The sequence below is a fragment of the Anopheles gambiae genome, chromosome 3 (genome assembly GCF_943734735.2).
Source record: "Anopheles gambiae chromosome 3, idAnoGambNW_F1_1, whole genome shotgun sequence".
NCBI classification, from domain to species: Eukaryota; Metazoa; Arthropoda; class Insecta; order Diptera; family Culicidae; genus Anopheles; species Anopheles gambiae.
This window is the reverse complement of record NC_064602.1, coordinates 75,485,226-75,505,626: the sequence shown is the minus strand read 5'-3', so window position 1 is coordinate 75,505,626 and position 20,401 is coordinate 75,485,226. Positions and strand designations below refer to the sequence as shown.

At 51.4% G+C, this 20,401-nt stretch overlaps 3 protein-coding genes across 7 annotated transcripts in view; all 3 read left to right on the top strand.

Moving 5' to 3' along the window:
* Nucleotides 1–156: 156 nt before the first annotated feature.
* Nucleotides 157–1,370, top strand: LOC1270787 (protein canopy homolog 4). The gene is made up of 2 exons (XM_309508.4): nucleotides 157–663; nucleotides 767–1,370. The coding sequence occupies exons 1-2, from the start codon at nucleotides 479–481 to the stop codon at nucleotides 1,215–1,217; spliced, it is 636 nt and encodes a 211-aa protein (XP_309508.3). The 5' UTR covers nucleotides 157–478; the 3' UTR covers nucleotides 1,218–1,370.
* A 292-nt stretch (nucleotides 1,371–1,662) lies between these two features.
* LOC1270788 (plexin-B) lies at nucleotides 1,663–15,888 on the top strand. Its single transcript, XM_061659874.1, has 11 exons — nucleotides 1,663–3,076; nucleotides 4,057–5,274; nucleotides 5,350–5,581; nucleotides 5,662–6,053; nucleotides 7,682–8,488; nucleotides 8,567–10,310; nucleotides 11,155–11,698; nucleotides 11,782–13,282; nucleotides 13,374–13,553; nucleotides 13,640–13,724; nucleotides 13,788–15,888. Exons 2-11 carry the CDS (start codon nucleotides 4,351–4,353, stop codon nucleotides 13,820–13,822), a joined length of 6,444 nt encoding a protein of 2,147 aa, XP_061515858.1. The 5' UTR covers nucleotides 1,663–3,076; nucleotides 4,057–4,350; the 3' UTR covers nucleotides 13,823–15,888.
* A 1,888-nt stretch (nucleotides 15,889–17,776) lies between these two features.
* Nucleotides 17,777–20,401, top strand: part of LOC1270789 (unconventional myosin-XVIIIa) — a 28,012-nt gene continuing 25,387 nt past the window's right edge. For 2 of the 5 annotated variants that reach the window (XM_061659859.1, XM_061659860.1), the window contains exons 1-2: nucleotides 17,778–18,180; nucleotides 19,892–20,339. In XM_061659859.1, the coding sequence (XP_061515843.1) occupies nucleotides 20,022–20,339 (318 nt within the window). In that variant the 5' untranslated portion in view covers nucleotides 17,778–18,180; nucleotides 19,892–20,021. Of the gene's footprint in view, nucleotides 18,181–19,040; nucleotides 19,409–19,891; nucleotides 20,340–20,401 lie in introns of those variants that run through there. The other 3 variants (XM_061659862.1, XM_061659863.1, XM_061659861.1) reach the window with 3 other exon arrangements.

Below are 20,401 nucleotides of genomic sequence, written 5' to 3'. Positions count from 1 at the left end.
GTAAAGGTAAAGGTGCTTATAGAGAAGGAAAACACCTTTTCGGGTCTACACACCTTGAATCAAAACAACAGAAATTCTGACTCAGTTTTTCGGGTTTACAGCACCCGGTTCAAAACTGCGCCGCTTTACCGTGTTGTATTTATGGTTATGTTGTTATTATTATTACCCCCGTCTGACGCAGCCAACAAGCAGTGTTTGTCTAGCTGCCGCGAGAGAAGTTAGTTGCAGTTTAAATCCCAACCCGATCGTGTGCGTGTGTGCATGAAAAGATTGCCAAAAGGGCCAAATTAACTTCCCCAATAGAAAGCAAATAGGAAAAACGCTTTCCTCCTGAACAAACCGGCTCCTTATTGCGGTGCTGTCGTGGTGGACCGTCTGATAAGGAGGGAGGCGGAAAGGCGACGTAGCATTCTCGGAGGCATCTTAGGCCTCGTTTCTTAATTATTCGCTATCAGCTGTTGCCGATCGCAAAGCCGCCATGCAGCATACAGTGCTGGCACTTTTCGCCCTTGCTGCGTTACTCATCCCCGCGACGTACGGTGGACCGGAGGAGAACGAAGGCGTCAAGTATGCGGATCGCTGCGAGGCGTGCAAAATACTCGCCACCGAACTGCAGGCCCGGCTCAGCGAAACGGGCCGCTCGCACGACGTCATCGAGCTCGGGTATGTCGATCCGTTTTCGGGTTTCGTTTACCCTCCACGCTTTTCGATGTTAATGTTACCCTTTGTATGCTTTTTTTTTGTTTTGTTTTTGCCCTCCTCACAGCTACTCGGTGGACGATGTGAAGCCCAAGAAGCGCACCGAGTACCGGCGGAGCGAGCTGCGGCTGCTCGAAACGCTCGAAAACGTGTGCGAGCGCATCCTCGAGTACAACATACACAAGGAGCGTAAGGACAGCACCCGGTTTGCCAAGGGCATGTCGCAAACGTTCCAAACGCTGCACGGGCTGGTCGACAAGGGCGTCAAGGTGGACCTGGGCATCCCGTACGAGCTGTGGGACAAACCGTCCGCCGAGATTACGCAGATGAAGACGCAGTGCGAAACGCTGATCGAGCGGTACGAGGACGTGATCGAGAAGTGGTACTTCGAGAAGCAGGAGCAGAAACCGCTGATCGAGTACCTGTGCGAGGACAATGTGCTCAAGAACGGCAACCACCAGTGCCTGTACGAGCAGCTGGAGGAAAAGAAGCAGCAGGATGCCAAAGAGGAGCTGTGAGGGAAGCGAAAAGCTAAATAGGAAGCGATGGAAATTAGTATAGAATATTACATTAAGCTAAATAATGGCGGCCACTGCCACGTGTTCGAATTGTGAACAAAATCTCCGAACAACGGTGTGAATAAAGTATAACAAAGGACGGTCGAATTAAAATCGCATTTGGGCTTTGGTTTGGGTGTCGTTCAAAACACAATTATTCTTTTGTCACACAATTGTTATTTTGATTGCTTCAAATGTGCTTATTACTGAACTTTTATTAAGCTGTTCACTATCTTAGTAAGTAGTGATCTCTATTTTGTGTAAAACTGCATAAAAAAGGATATTTTTTATAATTTTCCTCTTGCGCCCCATCAACGGCCAATTCAAATCTCGCAGCTGAACGAAAGCGACAAGCGCTGCGACGAACGAACTGAACGAAGCAAACGTCAACCCGAAGCCCGTCCGCCATCTTTGCACTTTGCGAGAGAGAGAGCAGCAAGAATAAAGGGAAAGAATCTATTAATCTTGTCATAAACAAGTTTGGCCATAAACAAATAGGAGAAAAAAACGGCACCACAAGGCAAAAGGTGCGCAGCGGTGGTGGCGTTTGCGTTTGTGTGTGTTCTCAACTCCGGAGCTGGTGCCACACAGCTTTTTTTTGCGCTCGGCCGTACATGCATGAAATTCGGTTAATTCGGTGCCTTCGGTACGGTGGAAAGCGTGCAGGAACGCTCACGGCATCGCGCACGGGTGCGGAACGGTGTGGAAATTGTCAGTGAAAAACGCCTCCGAACCAGTCCGAAATACGACCCGTGTCTCTGTCGACCAGTGCTGCCCAGTGAAGCGGAAGAAGAAGAAGAAGGTGGTGGTAGTGTGGGAGGCTACAGCACACAAGCCATTCCGTACAAGCAGCGGGGCAGGCAAGATGGCGGCCGCCTACTAAGAAAGAAGACACACACAGAAGCACCGAAAATTCCGACCCCGAAAGTTGTGAACGAATAATCTCCGTGTGCCCCGTGTGTTCTTTCTTCTTTAAGAAGTGTTTTTGTTGGAAAAGGGAAAAAGGAGAAGAAAGGGGTAATTTTGGAATTAAAAAAAAATTGTGCTATGTGAAAAGTGTATTTTATTATTTTTCGCTTTCGTGCGTGTGTGTGTGTGTGTGTGTGTGTTGTTTTCTTCTCGCCAAACGGTGTACCAAGGGGGGAGGCCATTGTTTTTCACAACGTGCCATCGGTGGCCCCACAGGAAAGTGGCAATTAGTGATTGTGAGTGGTGCTGGTGTGGTGCTTCATTCTGAAAACGGTGCAGTGGTGGAAAAAAAAGCCCCGGAGGGTGGCCAATTTAAAGCAAATCAAAAAAAGGGGTTCTCCTTAGTCCCCGCGGCGAGGACGACCCCCGCGCGCGTGTGTGTGTTTGTGTGGGGGAGGGAGAGTGTGCGTGCGCGTGTGTCTGTGAAGATGGGACTGTGCGAATCGTAATGGATGCAACGAGCGGCGGAGCGTATTGGGTAATTAACGCAACAACACAACAGCAGCAGCAGCAACAACAACAACAACGACGTCGTCGACGCAACCACTCAACGCCGCCAACGGGAGGGAGGGCAGCAGCAGCAGCAGCAGCCGCCGCCGCCGCAGCCGCAGCGACAACGCAACAACGACGGGGGAGACGACGGCGGTGCAGGACTAGGACGGGCAGCAGGGACTCCCCGCCGAACGACGTGCCAGGACGAGCACGAGCACGAGCACGAAGCCGCCGCCGACAACGACGACGAGGGGGCGACGACAATTGCAGCGCTTCTGCTGCTGGTGCATTCAGCGGATAGAGAGTGGGGGAGGTGGTGGTGGTGCACGCAGGGAGCCAGGAACAGAAACAGGAGAACGGTAGGCAAGAAAGAAACCCCCCCCCCCGTTCCTTCCTCTTCTCTGTACTCCCTCAAACAACCCGCGCGACTGCACACGAGACATACTGCACGCGCGGGTGCATACACACATACACGCTGGGAAGGAAGGAAGGAAGAAAGGAGGCATGTGTGTGTGTGTGTGTGTGTGCATTCCAAATATCGAACAAAAAACGAAAAAGCAGCCCTCTTCGCGCAAAAGAAAGGGGGCGCGAGTGCGCTTCTCATAAGCACCCAATCATTCGTGGGCTCCCCCACTCCCTCCCCCACCCTTTTGCTCCCACCCGAACCCCCGTTTTGCTGGAGTTCTTTCTTCCTTTCCTTTCAGTTCAGTTTCTTTCTTCTTGTTTTTGTCAAGGGGTTGCACAAAGCACTCTTACCCCCCTGTGTTCTTTTCTCTCCCTCTCTCACTCTTCATCTCACCCGTTGCACGTTTCATTCTCTCCTCTCTCACTCTTTCGCTCCCGTTTCCCATCACATACACATTCGTTCTCCCCCTAGTTTTTTCGCTTTATGCTTATGCTTACGCTTTCCATCTCCCACACCGTCGCTTCCCGTTCGTTTCTTCCCCCCCCCCCCCCCTCCGATCATTGGATCAGTGTTCTTACACATGCTTGACAAAAACTCAGCCCTTCTCCCCCCATATCCTCCTTCATCAGGTTTGGCTAATGTTCTGTGTGTGTTTCGATTTTCCGCACGCGCGCGCGTGTGCATAATTTCGCGTATGTGCGCTTGCGTCCCTTCATCCATCCATCCACACACAAACACACACACTCCACGATATCCTTTTGCGAATGGAATTTTTGTGTGTAAATTTCGTTCGCTTCTAACTTCCTTTTCCACCCTCCCCCCCCCCCACCCTTCACATGCTCTTCTTCTGTTTTGGATTTTCTCACCCTTGCTTCATAATTTTTTTCTTTCTTTTCTGTGTTCTGTGCTCTCTTTATTACCTTTTTACCACAGAGTCCCCGTTGAGATATTACACACGCAGAGCGAAAACATAGCAACGACGACGACGACGACGACGGCGGCGGCAGAAAACAGAAAGGAAAAGATTCTGCAAACGGGCTTCTCGTCTGGAGTGCCCGTGTGAGCGTGTTTGTGTGAGCGCGAAAGAGACAGAGACAGACAGGCAGACAAAGCAGGCACAGCAGCACGCGCAGCGTACACACAAAAACGAGAGCGGTGTTTGTGCCGTCGCCGCCGCCTGCTGCTGCATTCGGTCGATTGCAGTAGTGTGCGAACAGCGGCAACAGTATGAGTATGCAACTGCTAGTGCGCTTGCTATTGCTCCGGTTGGTCGGTGGCATGCTGCCGCTGGATGCTGTGCTGAAGGGGAAACAACAGTCGGCCGGCACCGGCCCGGACCATGGCGGGCATGGGCACGGCAGGGGAGGAGCGCAGCAGCAGCAGCACGCCGGACACGGCGGCCCGCTCGACGATATTATCGCGCGGTACAGCCTGCCGAACGGGACCAGCCGCTTCACCCACCTGACGTACGATCCGACCCGGCGGCTGTTCTATGCCGGCGCCACGAACCGGGTACTGCAGCTGAACGAAAACCTGACGCTGCTGCGGGAAGCGATTACGGGGCCGAAGCTCGATTCGGCCCAGTGCCATGCGGCCGGCTGCCCGCCCGACGTGCTGGACAGCGTGGAGACGGACAACGTGAACAAGGTGCTGCTGTACAACCGGGACGGCGATACGCTGATCGCGTGCGGCAGCGTGCATCAGGGCGCGTGCGACATCTACTACCTGAGCGGCCGGTTCCCGGAGTCGTCGAAGCCGATCGAGGTGGCGCTGGCCGCGAACGATGAGCGGTCGTCGACGTACGCGTTCATCGGGCCGAGCCGGTACCAGTCGTGGAAGCGGGAGGACATCATGTACGTCGGCACGACCTTCACGAACGTGGGCGACTATCGGCACGACGTGCCGGCGATTTCGTCCCGCCGGCTGGACGATCTGACGTACGCCGAGTTTTCCATCCAGCAGTCGAACATCAACATCGACGTGAAGTACCGCGACCACTTTCTGGTGAACTACGTGTACGGGTTCAACAGCACGGAGTATGCGTACTTTGTGCTGGTGCAGAAAAAGTCCCACCTGGCGGACGAGGCGGGCTACGTGACGCGGCTGGCACGGATCTGCGTGAACGATCCGAACTATGATAGCTACACGGAGGTAAGGGCTTTCGAGAGGATCAGGATCGTGCAAATGGGCGCATCTCTATAACCTTACCTTTCGTCTGTTTTGTAGGTAACCATCACTTGCATGGTGAACGGGACGGACTACAACATACTGCGCGATGCCAAGCTGGCCCAGGCTGGCCAGAAGCTCAGCAACGATATGGGCATCAAGCGGGAGGACTATCTGCTGGTGGCGGTGTTTTCCCCGTCGAAGGAAATCACCGACGAGCCGCAGAACCGCTCCGCCATCTGCATGTACAGCCTGAAGGACATCGAGGAGGTGTTTAACGAGAACATTCACTGTACGTTTGCTTTCTTTTTGTGTGTGTTATTTTTGTCGCAAGATTCACAATTAACTTCAATCTCTTTCCCTGCTACACAGCCTGCTTTAACGGCACGATCAAGGATCGCAATTTGGGCTACATTTCGGGCACGATCAATGACGGCAAGTGTCCGGTGGCCGGTTCGCTCGGCAACATCTTCAGCTTCTGCCACGTGGGGCTGAAGATTAGTGGTGTGACGCCGGTGATTGCGTCGGCCCGGTTCGCGTTCGGGGAGGGCGTTTCGCTTACCTCGATCGCGGTCACGAGCATCGGGCCGCATACGCTCGCGTTCGTTGGGAGCAACGATGGGTGGATACGGAAGGTGCTGCTGTCCGGGCGGGAGGCCGGTGAGTACGAGCGGATGCTGGTGGATGAGGATGGGTCGGCCATCCTGCCGGACAGCATGTTTGCGCCCACGAACGATCATCTGTACGTGCTGACGGAGCGAAAGGTAAGCTGTGGAGGTGTGGAGGGTTTTGTGTTTGGTAAAGGTCTAATTAAACCTCGTGTGAAAGTGAACGTGAAATTTTTGTTTTTTAATTACATTTTTCGTACTTTTTGTACAAATTAGAAACGCCTATGCAAGAAAAGGAAGTTATGATACATTCCTACAACTATTTACTGTACATCACAGACAAAAATATATTAAAATGAAAAATTTACAATTAACAATTTAAGGGAACTCCCTTCGAAGGAGTGTTAAAAATGATTTCATAGTGAAACGTGTATGTCAGCAAGCAATGACAATATGCAAGCAATAATAAAAATATGCTTTATGAAACGTTTTATTGTAAAAAACATTGCCATTAATGGGATTTGCATCATATTTCGATGAATATTTTTTGATTTAGCATTAAACAAACAATATTTCACGTTTTTCTTTCAGTTACACTTTAAGCACCGGGTTACAGCTCGAGAGAAAATGGTCGTGAAATGTTGATTTTTTTTTAATATATTTCATTAATTATTAATCAGAATATGGCTTATCGTACACCAAAAGAAAGTAAATTCAATTCCTCAATAGTTTTAGAATATAGAATATAGAATATGGTTGGAATAATAAATTAAATGTATTTCCTTGGTATTATCCACTGTGTTCACGGTGAAAAAATGATCGTCAGTGGGGGAATCACAATGAAATGTATTTTATTCATTCAATTTGAATTACTCTAAATAGTTGGGGAACTGAAAATCCTTTCTTTTTGATGTATGGTAAGCCATATTCTGATTTGATGAAATATAGCAGAAAACCCCAAACTTTCACGTTCAATTGCACTGGAACTGTAATCTGGACTTACAGTGTAAGTGAAAGTTAACGTGAAATATTGTTTTTGATGCTAAATCACAAAAATATTAACGAAAGTATGATGCATTTCCTATTACTGGCTACGTTTTGTACAGTAAAATGTTACATTTAACATTATTTTTCATTATTTCGCGCTTATTTCCGGGTTACAGCTTCAGTGAAATTGAACCTAATCTTTATTTTTTTGCCTTATTGCATTAAATATTAATCAGAATATGAATTATAGCACACCAAAAGAAAGGAACTTAAATCCAACTATCTAGCGTATTGAACATTTTGAAATAATAAATTAAATGTATTTCCTTGTGAATTCCCACTTTGTTCACGGTGAAGAAAGTAATGTTCAGCGGGAAATTATAAGGAAATTCATTTAACTCATAACTTTGTTTACGATAAGCTTTATTATGATGAACTTTTTATGAAATATAACCAAAAATGACCAACATTCCATGTTCATTTTTACGCAAGGTCTAAATCAACCTTTAAATTTACATTTCACTGTGAAATCATCTTGAAAACTCATTCAAAGGGAACCAATTGATAATTTTAATACATTTTCCTTTGCAATTGAGTGTCAATAGTCCTTGAATATTACATTATTTTCTTCTCTTCTATGAAACGCATCATTTGTCTAAAAAATGCGAAAAATTTAATTAAAAAATTCAAAAACGCACGTTCACTTTCGCTCGACCACTAACTGAACCTTACCAAATGTTACCTTAAAATAGTACTAACTTCCCTTTGGCCTTTTTCTTCACCCACCCCTTTTGCAGATCATCAAGATGAAGGTGGAACACTGCGGCACGTTTGGCAACTGCTCCGCCTGTCTGGAGTCGCGCGACCCGTACTGTGGCTGGTGCTCGCTGGAAAAGCGCTGCACGGTGCGGACGGCCTGCCAGAAGGATACGAGCGCCGCCCGCTGGCTGTCCATCGGCACAGGCCAGCAGTGCATAGACTTCGAGATGGTAGCGCCCGACCGCGTCCCCGTCGGCCAGATGTCCGTCGTGCGGCTCGTCATTAAAACGCTGCCCGAGCTGCCCCACAACGCCCAGTACCGGTGCGTGTTCGGCAATGCGACCCCGATCGACGCGAACGTCACGAAGGAGGGTTTAATCTGCTCGACGCCACCGGTAAACGAGCGGCCCGCCCTGCCCGACGGGCAGGATCACGTGCTGGTGCCGCTCAGCGTGCGCAGCTCGGAAACGAACAAAGACTTTGTGTCGCGCAGCTTCGCCTTTTACGACTGTACGCGCCACGACACCTGCCGGAAGTGTTTGGTGAGCAACTGGGGGTGCCACTGGTGCATTTACGATAATCGGTGCGCGTTCAACACGACCGCGTGTCGCAATTCGGCCAACATTGTGCAGAACGAGGCGTCCTGTCCGCGGCTGAAGCACCGGGCCGGGCCGATTCTGCTGCCGAACAAGGTGCCGAAGGAGATACGGCTGGAGATTGAAAATTTGCCCCGGCCGCAGAGCGCCCACACCGGCTTCCTGTGCACGATCAACATCGAGGGTGCGCACATGGTGCTGCCGGCCCGGGTCGAGGCGAACAAGTACATCGTGTGCGAGAAGACGCTGGTAAGTTGGCCTGAGTCTAGTTTTGTCTTTTTTACACAAATCATTAAACAATTCTTTCTTTTCCACCTCTTTTTGCAGTATTCATATGAAGCGGCAACGAACGAGTACGAAGCGACGGTCGATGTGAACTGGAATCGAAATCACTACATCGATACGGTGACGGTCATACTGTACAAGTGTGAGATTCTCGGCTCGCACCGGGACCATGCCGATTGCAGCCTGTGTGTGACGCGCGATCCCAAGTACCAGTGCACGTGGTGTGGCCAGCAGTGCAGCTACAACGAGTCGTGCATCGATGGCGGTGCCGGTTCGATGATGTTGCGCGGTCGCAGTGAAGAAGGAGGTTGTCCGCGGCCTCGCATCGATTTAATTAAACCTCTGAGCGGACCGATCGAGGGCGGCACGCTGGTAACGATCGAGGGCAGCAATCTGGGCATACGGGAGGAGGACGTACGGGGTCGCATCCACATCGGTGAGGTGCCGTGCGAGCTGGAACGGTACGAAATCTCCGTCCGGATTGAGTGCAGAACTGGCCCGGTACGGTCGGAAATGTCGGCGCCAGTGAAGGTGGGCAATGAGGCCGGCTACACGATGTCGAGCGTGGAGTTCCGCTATCGGGACGTCCGGCTGGAGGGGCTCAGTCCAACGATGGGCCCCCAGTCCGGCGGTACGAAGCTGTCCATCATTGGCAAGCATCTGAACGTGGGTACGGCGGCGATCGCCTACCTGGACGACTACGAGTGCCGCATCAACCGTACGCAAGCATCGTCGAGCCGGTTGACGTGCGTCACGTCGGCCGCCCGCTCGCCCGAACACATCCGCGTGCTGACGCTGCGCATCGATGGCGCCAATCGTACGCTTGCGTGCAGCACCAGCGCCGGAACGTCGGGCGAGCGGGTGCGCGGCTCGTCCGCGTACGGGTCCGCCGGCACGTACCACAGCCGGTACGAAACGTGCAGCGTGTACAACTACACGGTCGATCCGAAGATCATGCAGATCAAACCGCTGAAAAGCTTCCTGAGCGGTGGCCGCATGATGACGGTGCACGGTACCAATCTGGACGCGATTCAGCTGCCCGAGATCGAGGTGTACCTGAACGACGAGCGGCTGAACCGGTCGATCTGTGCCGTGCTCAACTCGAACCAGATGGAGTGCCCGTCGCCGTCCGTGCGCGAAGCGTGGACGCTGCTCCAGCAGCAGCAAATCCAGCTGCGCAATCTAAGTGTCGCCGGCGTCGGGGCCGGGGACTACTCGCCGCCCCGGATGCTGTCCGGGTTTGTGTCGGCCGATGGTCGCACCGTTCCTATCCAGCAGCAGCAACCGCCAACGGCGGCCGTGCCCATGCTGCTACCGTCCCAGTATTCACTGTCGCCAACGTCCGGCCCGTTGGTGACGGCGGCGTCCGCCCCACTGTCGCCGTTTCATCCGTCCGAGCAGCAGCTGCAGCTGCTGCTCCAGATCAACTTCCTGATGGACAGCGTGCTGTCCGTGCGCAACCTGCCGAAACACTTTCAAAACCTGCGCTCCGCGATCGTGTACGTGGAGGACCCGGTCTACCAGCCGTTCCCGAACGCGGTCAAGCTGTACAAGGGCGACACGCTCGTGATCGAGGGCGAACATCTGAACGCGGCGAGCGACGAAACGGACGTGAACGTGACGATCGGGACGGCCCAGTGCAACGTGACCAGCTTGGCGCCGACCCAGCTCGTCTGCACGCCGCCGCTCGAGCAGCCGGAAGCGACGGACGAGAACGGGGTGCCGACGGCGAACGACTTGCCGCTCGTCGTGGTGCGCGTCGGTCGCAACTTGCGCTTCCCCATAGGTACGTGTAGCAAAGTAGTGGTGAGAGCTTGGAATCGGATTTACCAGATTACGACTCCGTGTTCGGTATCAATTACGGAGCTGATTCCGATGCTGGGACCGATACCGACTCCGGAGTTGACACCGGAGCCGATTCTGGTGCCAATTCCGATTCTGGAAGCGATTCTGGAGCCGATTCCGATTCCCGAACCGTGTTCGTTTCTGCCGATTCTACCGAACCGATTCCGGAGTAGAATCCGGAACCGATTCCAGAGTCGATTCCGAATCCGAAATTCATTACGGACTCGACTCCGAAATGAGAATCGGCTCTGGAATCGGAATCGACCTAAGAATCGTAATTTGTTTCGGTAAAGGAATGAGAATTGATTCAAAAATGGGAATTAGCTCCGGAATGAGAACCAGTACGTGAATTGAAATAAGTAGTTTCAGAAGCGAAATCAGTCCGAGAATCTCCATGAGAATTGATCGTTTACAATTAAATTTGGATGCTTCGCTATCAATACGTTGCATCATTGGACCCAAACGCCTATTCTTATGGTGATGCCGAAACGGACTCCGATTTCGATTCCGAACCCGTTTCCAATTCCGGAACTAATTCCGATTCCGGAACCGATTCTGATTCCAAAGCCGATTCTAGGGCCGATTCCTGAGCAGATTCCTTTTCCGGAGCTGACTCCGATTCCAGAGCCGATTCCGGAATCGATTGCAGAAAATGTCCGAGTTAGTCGGAATAGATTCCCACGAAAACTTCTTGATTCCCTTCACTAGCGCAAAACAAGGAGATAGAGGGAATTGTCTTTACGGTATCTAAAACAGGTTTTTGTGTTTTTCTTTTCTTTTGCCAGGTTTTATCAAGTACGATCTAATTAAACCGTACGCCTTCTCGCACGTCCTGTTCGGGGTGATTGTGAGCGGCATCTTCTTTGTGCTCTCCCTGCTCGCCATCCTGTTCATCTACCGGCGCAAGAGCACGCTGGCGGAGCGCGAGTACAAGCGCATCCAGATACAGATGGACACGCTCGAGAGCAACGTGCGCATGGAGTGCAAGCAGGCGTTCGCGGAGCTGCAGACGGACATGACCGATCTGACGGCCGATCTCGAGAGCTCCGGCACGCCGACGCTCGACCTGGTCAATTACGTGATGAAGGTGTTCTTCCCGGGCGTCGCCGACCATCCGGTGCTGCTGGCAAATGGTGCAAAGCTGCACGGCGGCGGCGGCGGTGGCGGCCACCATCACCATGGCCACGGGACGCACCACGGCCATCCGCATCAGCGCAACAATTACGATCAGGCGATGGTGATGTTCGAACAGCTCATCAACAATCGCGTCTTTCTGCTGCTGTTTATCGACACGCTCGAGGCGCAGAAAACATTCACCATAAGGGACAAGTGAGTGGAGTGGCGATTGGGGCGAGTTCGTTTGTCAAGCACGTAATACTAACATTTGTTTTCTTTTTCTCACCCTTCCACAGAGTTAACGTGGCGTCACTGCTGATGATAGTGCTGATGAATCAGATGGACTACGTGACGGACATACTGAAAAGCTTGCTGCTGCGGCTGATCGACAAGTCGGTGATGACGAAGCACCCGCAGCTGATGCTCCGCCGGACGGAGAGCGTAGTGGAGAAGATGCTGACCAACTACATGGCGCTCTGCATGTACGACTACCTGCGCAACTACGCCGGCAACTCGCTCTTCCTGCTGTACAAAGCGATCAAGCACCAGATCGAGAAGGGGCTGGTCGACGCGGTCACGCACGACGCCCGGTACTCGCTGAGCGAGGACCGGCTGCTGCGCGAGCAGATCGTGCACAGCGTGGTGACGCTTCACATCATCCAGGACGATCTGGACGAGAAGGTGCAGTGCAAGGTGCTGGACTGCGACACGATCAGCCAGGTGAAGAGCAAGGTGCTGGACGCGCTGTTCAAGAACACGCCGTTCTCGCTGCGCCCGAGCGTGCACGATCTCGACCTCGAGTGGCGGCACGGCCGGGGCGGCCATTTGGTGCTGCGGGACGAGGACGTCACCACCAAGTCGGTGCACGGGTGGAAGCGGCTCAACACGCTCGCGCACTACGGTGTGAAGGAGTCGGCGGTGATGTCGCTCGTTGCGCGACCGCACGACGGCTACAATACGCCGGGGCGACACATCTTCCCGTACTGTTACTACATCAACAATCCGCCGTCCTCCAACCACCATCTGTCGTCGTCGGCCACGTTACCCCACGGGGGTAGTGGCAGTGCGGCGAGCGGGCCCGGCTCGTGCGGCAGTAGCGGCACGATGGGGCCGGCCCACACGACCGACACGCTGCTGGCTGGCAGTGCCAGCCACCACCATCACCACCATCCGCACCTGCATCCGCACCACGTGCATCAGCAGCACGCGGCACAGGCGGCACAGGCGGCCGCCGCGGCAGCCGCCGCAGCCGCCCAGCAGCAGCAACAGTCGCAGGTCGGCGTGTTCCATCTGGTGAAGCCGCTGGACGACCGGTTCTCCACGCTGTCGTCGTACGATCAGCACGGCTCGTCGTCCTCGTCCGCCCACGGCGCCCTGTACGGCGGGGGCCCGGGCAGCGGCAGCCACCACAAAGCAATACCGGAGATCTTTCTGACGCGCCTGCTCGCGACCAAGGGCACGATCCAGAAGTTCGTGGACGACCTGTTCGCGACGATCCTGACGGTGAACGAGGCGCTGCCGCCGGCGGTCAAGTGGCTGTACGATCTGCTCGATGCGGCCGCCCGCCACCACGGCATCCACGACCCGGAGGTGATACACGCGTGGAAGTCGAACGGGCTGCCGCTCCGGTTCTGGGTGAACTTCATCAAGAATCCGGACTTTATCTTCGACATCTACAAAACGCCCTCGGTCGACGTGTGCCTGAGCGTGATCGCGCAAACGTTCATGGACGCGTGCTCCACGACCGAGTACCGGCTCGGGAAGGATTCGCCCTCGAACAAGCTACTGTTCGCGAAGGTAAGTGAGGAAGTATTGAATGATGATCGGGTTTAAGGTCGGGTTTTTTTTTCTCTCTCTAACACATCTACTTTTCCCTTCATCTTCACAGGACTTGCCCCAGTACCGGGAAATGGTTTCCAATTTCTATGCCGACATTGCCATGATGCCTCAGATCAGTGATCAGGAGATGCGCAGCGCCATGCAAAGGTTATCCATCCACCAGCAGCAGTTCGATACGCTGGCCGCATTGAAGGAGCTCTACGTTTACGTTAGCAAGTATCGTTTACAGGTACGGAGCAACTTCGTTGGTCGGTCGCAGGGAGATCACATTGCGGTTTGCTAATATTCTTCTTTTTCCCTCCCACAAACACACAGATTAAGGAAGTATTAGAAATGGACTTGACCGCAAGCAAGTTACATTTAGCGCATAAGCTTGACCTCGTTGCTGCAACATTAGAAGGTTTGTGACGCGTGTGCTTGCGCGATGCTTCTTGCGCACTATCTAATTGTCCCTTTCTTCCAGATGATGAGTGCAAAACGATTGATTATTATGAATAACAACAAATGCCAGCCGGGACGACGACAACGACGACGGGAAGAAAGAAGCAGCAGCAGAAGCGACAGTTTTTAAAGAATGGCCATATTTTAACGCACGCAGCAAGCACGCCTGCGTGAACTCTTAGTGAAAGCATTTAACACACAAACACAAACATAGAACATACACACACAGAGAGAAGATAATGCGGTTAAAAAACAAATGTGCTCTTCCGTCTTCGCATTGCGTACTACTTTTCCCAGTGTGCTCTCAACCCACCACCATCACCACGACCCCCATGAAAAAGGCGCGCGAGGGTTTTAAAACGGGGGAAGCGGAGGGTGAGGGCTGTATCCAGTTTTTGTTTTTCTTTTTTTGTTGTTCGGATTGGGAAGCCGTGTACCGACGAGGAAAAAGGTGTATTACAGGTAGTTTAAGGACGGTCCGCCAGCGGGATAGCGGGAGGACTAATAGTAGAGGCCGCGTAACGCCACATCCCCCTTCCCATCTCGCGCCACTCCTCGCGATCGGTGGCGTGTTTTTTTTTAGGGGAAGAAGAACAAGAAGCATTTAATAGTTTAAATAGTCACGTAACTATTTCACTCACTCTCTACTTAATCTTCGCATCGTGTGCGTCCCGATGCGATGCGATGCGTGTGTGTGTGTGCTCGCGAGCCTAGTGAAAATAGGGGAAATATTGGGGAAACGGGGAAGTAGTAGAAGCAGAGGAGGACGTAAAAAACAAAATACGGATTAGTGCATTTAACGCATTAAGTGGTGCGATTGATGATGATGATGATGACGATGATGATGGGACGTGTTATGTCCATTTATTTATAGTGTTCACGGAAAGGAAAAGGGCGGAGATAAGATGATAATGACGATTATACTCAAACGCTCCATCCTCCCCACCCCCTCCCCACGATCTAGCAGCTCTCTCCATACCCTCTCGATCCTCTCCTCCCCTCCCATATACCCCAACTCGATGCCACTTTTCCCACGATCTCGTATCCTCCGAAGAGGGTTCAGGAGAAGCTGACTGCTGGGCGAAGGGAAGAGAAAGAGAGAGAGAGGTGTGCCGTATTAGGAAGGGGGAGGCGGGGAGGTGGTTAGGATTTAGGCAGGAAATGGGTTGCGCGGATAAATTGCGCCCCAATTGCATTTTAACATGGATAGAATCTAAGTTTTTCTCCAACCAACACACAAACACACCGATAGACACACACATACACACTCGTAATTATTCTCTGATTGGAGTTATTTTTTAAACAGAACAAGCGCAATAGTTGGCGAATGGGGGGAGCGGAAGAAGAGGAAGAAAGTAGGCAGCAAAAATACACACATATATAGAAAGAGAGAGAGAAAGAGAGTATTTGCGTGGAAAGCGCGCGAGCGACGACAACAAAAAAACACATTATATATATTATATATACTCATGCCACGAATCTCTGACGAATGAGTCGGGGTCAGGTGCAGTCTCACACACGCAAGTAAGAAACGGAAAGACGAATTATTAGTCAGAATTAGGTACGAGAGAGAGAGAGAAAAAAAAAGTTAATGCGAAAACAAAGCAAAACAAAACAAAACAAACAAGAAGTAAGAAGTAACAAAACAGTGATAAGCTAATAGAATTCAAACAGAAACACAAAACAAAAAACGAAGTAACAAAAAAAGAAGAAGAAAAAGAAGAAATACTTGGCAGAAAGACAAGAGAAAATGTGACTGATTGAAATAATATACAAAAGGGAGAGGAAGGCGACAACACAGAAAGCAGCAGCAGCAGAGAGAGAGAAAGAGAAAGAGAGTGAAGAGCGTGCGTAAGAGTTGTGTGAAGAGTGAAGAGAGGGTAGTAAGGGTAGTTTACCCGTTGCCTAGAAGGAGAGATGAGGAGGCCATGCACACCACGAACGCGCGGGGCTGCGGAACAAGCCTCGACAGACACTGTACTCTCTCACCCCAATAGCGGGAGGTGGAGTTGGTGCGTGCGTGCGTGCGTGCGTGATGGGTAGCGAAACAAAAAGTACACAGTGTGTAAATAAAAACAATTCCGTCTGATGATGAATATGACAGTGATACATAAACATGAAAACATGGCTCGATCGATGCGTTTTATTTTTTTTTTTTCAAAATGTGAAAGAAATGCAAAAGAAAAAGAAATAAATTTACGTTTTAAATGTAATTTTGCGTAAGCAGTTTTTGAACATTTCACGTGCGAACGAAATGTGTGCAATAGAATACATTATGTTTGTAAACAGAATTCGTTAGAAATAAGTAGGTCAGCTCGTTCGAGCTGTCCCCATACCAATTAGATAGACATAATAGATGAAAACAATGGCGAACGTCGCGTAGTAGTAGTACGCAACACATCACAGCCTCCGCCGATCTTCCGCAACCGTCGAGCCGAGCGTCAAAAACTGCGCCTTTCCAGATAGTGATGTGCTCTTTGGAGCGCACCCTCGACTCCGATTCCGACACCGGCCAAATCCAAAATACTAGTTCTGCTCGGATTCGCTCGGAGTCGGAGTCGTTTGGAGTCGTCTAGAATCGGAGTCGTTTGGAGTCGTCTAGAATCGGAGTCATTTGCAGTCGTCCAGAGTTGATCGGAGTCGACCGGAATCGGGGTCGGTTGGAGTCAATAAGAGCCGTTTGGTGCTGTTGTCGTTAAAATTTCAGTTTATTTTTCACTTTTGCTTTGTCATTTGTTATTTATCAATTAAAATTCAACGGACCGCGAGTGGCCCTCTTGAAGCGAATTCGCTAACATACATTACATTACAGTCGGGTATTAGTTATCGTTTTGTCACGTTTAGTCTTAAGTTACAATAGTTAACACGTAAAAGGTTGCACGGTACGGATGATAAACGGATCAGAGGAGTCAAAGCGAGTGCCTCGTTCCTCTACGTCGAGTAGCGATCTAGCTCGAAGCGATCTCGGCGGGACATACATGTTGAGCTTCGAAAGAAGCGCGGGCGTGTCGATCCCATTGTCAAAAAGTCCCACTACAAACAGCTTCTGAGCGTTGCTGTACCTTTGCTTCAGTGTCTCTATGCCAAGCAACGCACAGCGCCCCTCATAGTCCAGTTGGACACTCCAGGAGCTTTTGCTTTGTATTTGAACCTAGTATTTGCGAGTTTTAGCAGTAGCTTTTCAACGTCATCATAAACAATAGTGCCAGGAGGCAGATTGGATCATTTTGTACATGAGTGTTTGGAGAAGTATGCTATATGAAAATTCATAACTCACCTACTTAACCTTAATATACCTAAGCCTACTTTCTACGATCATATTTATGTTTTCTGTAATTCGAAAAGTTCTCTTATAAGATCATATTCTGATATATTACTGGTAGTATGGAAATCTGTTGTAATTTTGAAGGCAATGTCATCGAGTGTGATGGAGCCGTCCGGTGCAATGTGCTTGTTGTGAGGCATTTCATTTCGCTGTGTTTTTTGTCTTTCCCTTTGCGCGTGCACTTCGTATACAGACCTTTGGACAAAATTTGGACCAAATTTGGACGACTCCGATGGACGACTTCGACTCTGAACGACTCCGAATGACTCCGGCCGGCTACGACTCCGAACAACTCCGAACTCCGACTACGACTCCGAACAACTCCGAACGACTCCGGGCGATTCCAGGCGATTCCAGGCGATTCCGAACGACTCCGGACAATGCTGACCAGACCTGCCATCCGGAGTCGATTCCGAAATAATTGGAATCGAATCGGAGTCGACACCGGAGTTTTGCCAACGTTATCCATCACTACTTCCAGACAGCAGCAGCGGCGAAGCACTCAACCCGGCAGCGTAACCCTAACGCTCCAGCAAAAAAAACTTTTAAAAACCATCTTTCTCTCTCGCTCGCTCCTTCACACTCTCGTGGGACGGGCGCTCTCTGTTGTCGCTCTGTGCTGCTGCCGCCGTCGTTCGTCCGTTCCAGCCACCACCACCGCCGCTCGCTCACGCACGCTCTCCCACTCACTCTCTCTCGCACAGCTGCACTCGACCCTTTTTTTCCTTCGCTTGCTGCTCTTTCTAAAGAGAACAGCCGCGCGGCGCAGCACAACAGCACAACACACCAACGGCCAAGCGCGACATCTAGCCAGCCAGCCAGCAAGAGCCCAGAAGAGTGTGGACTACTTTTCCCTCCGTGCCTCCGTGTGAGTGTGTGTGCGTGCGTTTTATTTGGTGTGTTTCTGACTTCTGGTCTGCTTCCCGTGCTATTTGCCAGCGCGAACGCGAACGTGAGCGGCCGTGTGTGTGGTGCGGTGCGTGCGTGTGTAGAGTGCTTTCCCCCGTTTAGATGTTTGTCGTCGTCATCTTGGACGGACCAGCCGATTCCCGAAAACCCCGGCCGCCTGGAAGAGGGTTGCTGGCAATAGGTACAAACAAACACGACACACAATTCCTGTCACACTGTTTCCTCCGCTCTAGTTGGGTCACTTACCTGTTCCCACGCAAAAAAACAGTGAAGAGAAGGGCTAAGGGTTGCGGGACTTTTGGCCAGTGACAGAGAGCAGTGCCCCTGTGTGTGTGGTAAAGTTGTGTTCAATTGTGTCTCCCTCAAGTTTTGGAGTTGACGTTCCTTGCATTCTTGCTCCTAATTTGACTCCCGCGGACACACCAGACTGTACACGCCCTTCGGTCCCGTCGGAGTGCTAAAGTGACACAAAAGAGTGTGTGTGTGTGTGCGGAAAAGTCTCTGCCTACTGTTCCCGGAATCGAAGCAGCCTTCGGTGTCGCTTTGATTAAGAACAATCGGGCCGTCTCGCCAAGGGACAGAGGGCCCGGATTGCGGGTGAAGAGAGGAAGCAGCCAGACGGACGGTTGTTATTACCACCAATTCCCTCGTTAGGAGTGTGTTTGTGTGTGTGTGTGTGTGTGTGTGTGTGTGTGTGTGTATGTGTGTGTGTGTGTGTGTGTGTGTGTATTTTTTTGCTTTGTGCTAGCCCTTTTCTGCTGGTTGTCTCTGGTCGTCTTCCGTCACCCACACACGCGCGCTCGGTGATGTATCCGGCTGTCGTTGGTTGGGAGCGACGAAGCAGGCGTCAACACCCTTAGAACAAAACCGCAAAAATCGAACTTAAAACCCGTGCGCTCTCCCACCGTTTTTGCGTGGCGGAATCGAACCCGCGCGTCCGTGCTGCGGTCAGCCGCGAGCCAGACGAGGGACGAAACGGTGGGGGGGTCTCTCCCCACAGCGCCGGATTGTTTTCCCTTTTTTTTCTCCCGCACCGTGTCTGTTGTTTGTTTAACAAAAAAAAAAGCCACGGAACCATCGTAAATCGCTAGAAGGGCTTGGGCGGGTAAAACAAGAAGCAAAAACAGCGAAACAGGAACAGCAGCAGCAGCAGCAGCAAAAACAAACGGCCACAAAAGAAAGCAACCATCGATGCATATTAATAATACGCAAACGCACACACACAAACACACACACACGCCCCTTTCTATATTAAGTAGTCCAAGACACGGTCCAAGATTTGCCTGCCGCGCGAGACTGGTCGCGAAATGCGTCTTGCGGTGGTTTAGAAACCACCGCTTCTTGCTTGTGGAAAGTGTCACGAAGGCATGTGATCGTAGCTGGCCCTGCTGGTGACACGTTCCATTTGCGTAAATTCAGGTGTGGCTGTGGTGTTGTTTGCGCGTGAAAGATAAAGCCAAGCCAAGCGAGCAGATTCACCTTTTTCGAACCGTCTCCGGTAACACTGATAACGCTGCGGGAAACGAGCGATAAAGGGAAGGGCTAACACATACACACATAAAATCCACCAAACATCCCCCCCCCCTCCCTTCCCCGTTTGGTGAAGTGGATGGTAAACAGAGAGTAAAAACACGGTTGGCCCACAAACATTCCACACCCAGCCCGTCGCCGCCAACCCAGCAGTGGTCGCGAACGGGGTGACGAAATCATAACGGGATACCGCATACTTTGGGCCTACACGAAAAAGACAGAAAAAAAACAAGCAAAAGATAGCGCAACACGACCAGCAAACGCGCCCGGTTGTGTGTGTGTGTGTGTGTGTGTGTGTGTGTGCTGTGTGCTGGAGCAAAACATTTTTAAGTAACACAATCTTCTTCTCTTTTCCACGACAGGAAAACCCACGGATCAGCGGCGTTAAATAAGAAAAAAAGAAGAAGAAGAAGCGGAAGAATAATATTTGCAACCGGAAAGGAAAGGATATAACCCACACTCTCCCCTCCCCACACACACACATACGCAGAAATGTTTAATTTTATGAAGAAAGGAGTGGCCGGTGTCGCAGGAGGCGGCGGCGGCAGCAGTAGCAATAACAGTGGCACAGGCAACGGAAGCGGTGGAGCGGGCGGTGGTGGTGCTGGTGGTAGTATTGGATCATCCGGTGGCCTGTCCGTCATTGGCGCACTGTCCGGGCTGGACGGTGACGAGAAGGACCGCCGGAAGAAGGAGAAAAAGGCCCGCAAGGAGGGCAAACAGTTGCTGCTCGGGGTGGGCGGCGGCAGTGGCACATCCGGCGGGCATGCGGGCAGCATGAGCGCGGAGGAATTGCTGCGGTTGGATGAGGTAAAATTGACTATTTAATGCAATTTATTTCAATGTTTTTCAATAAAAATTCTCCTCCTCTC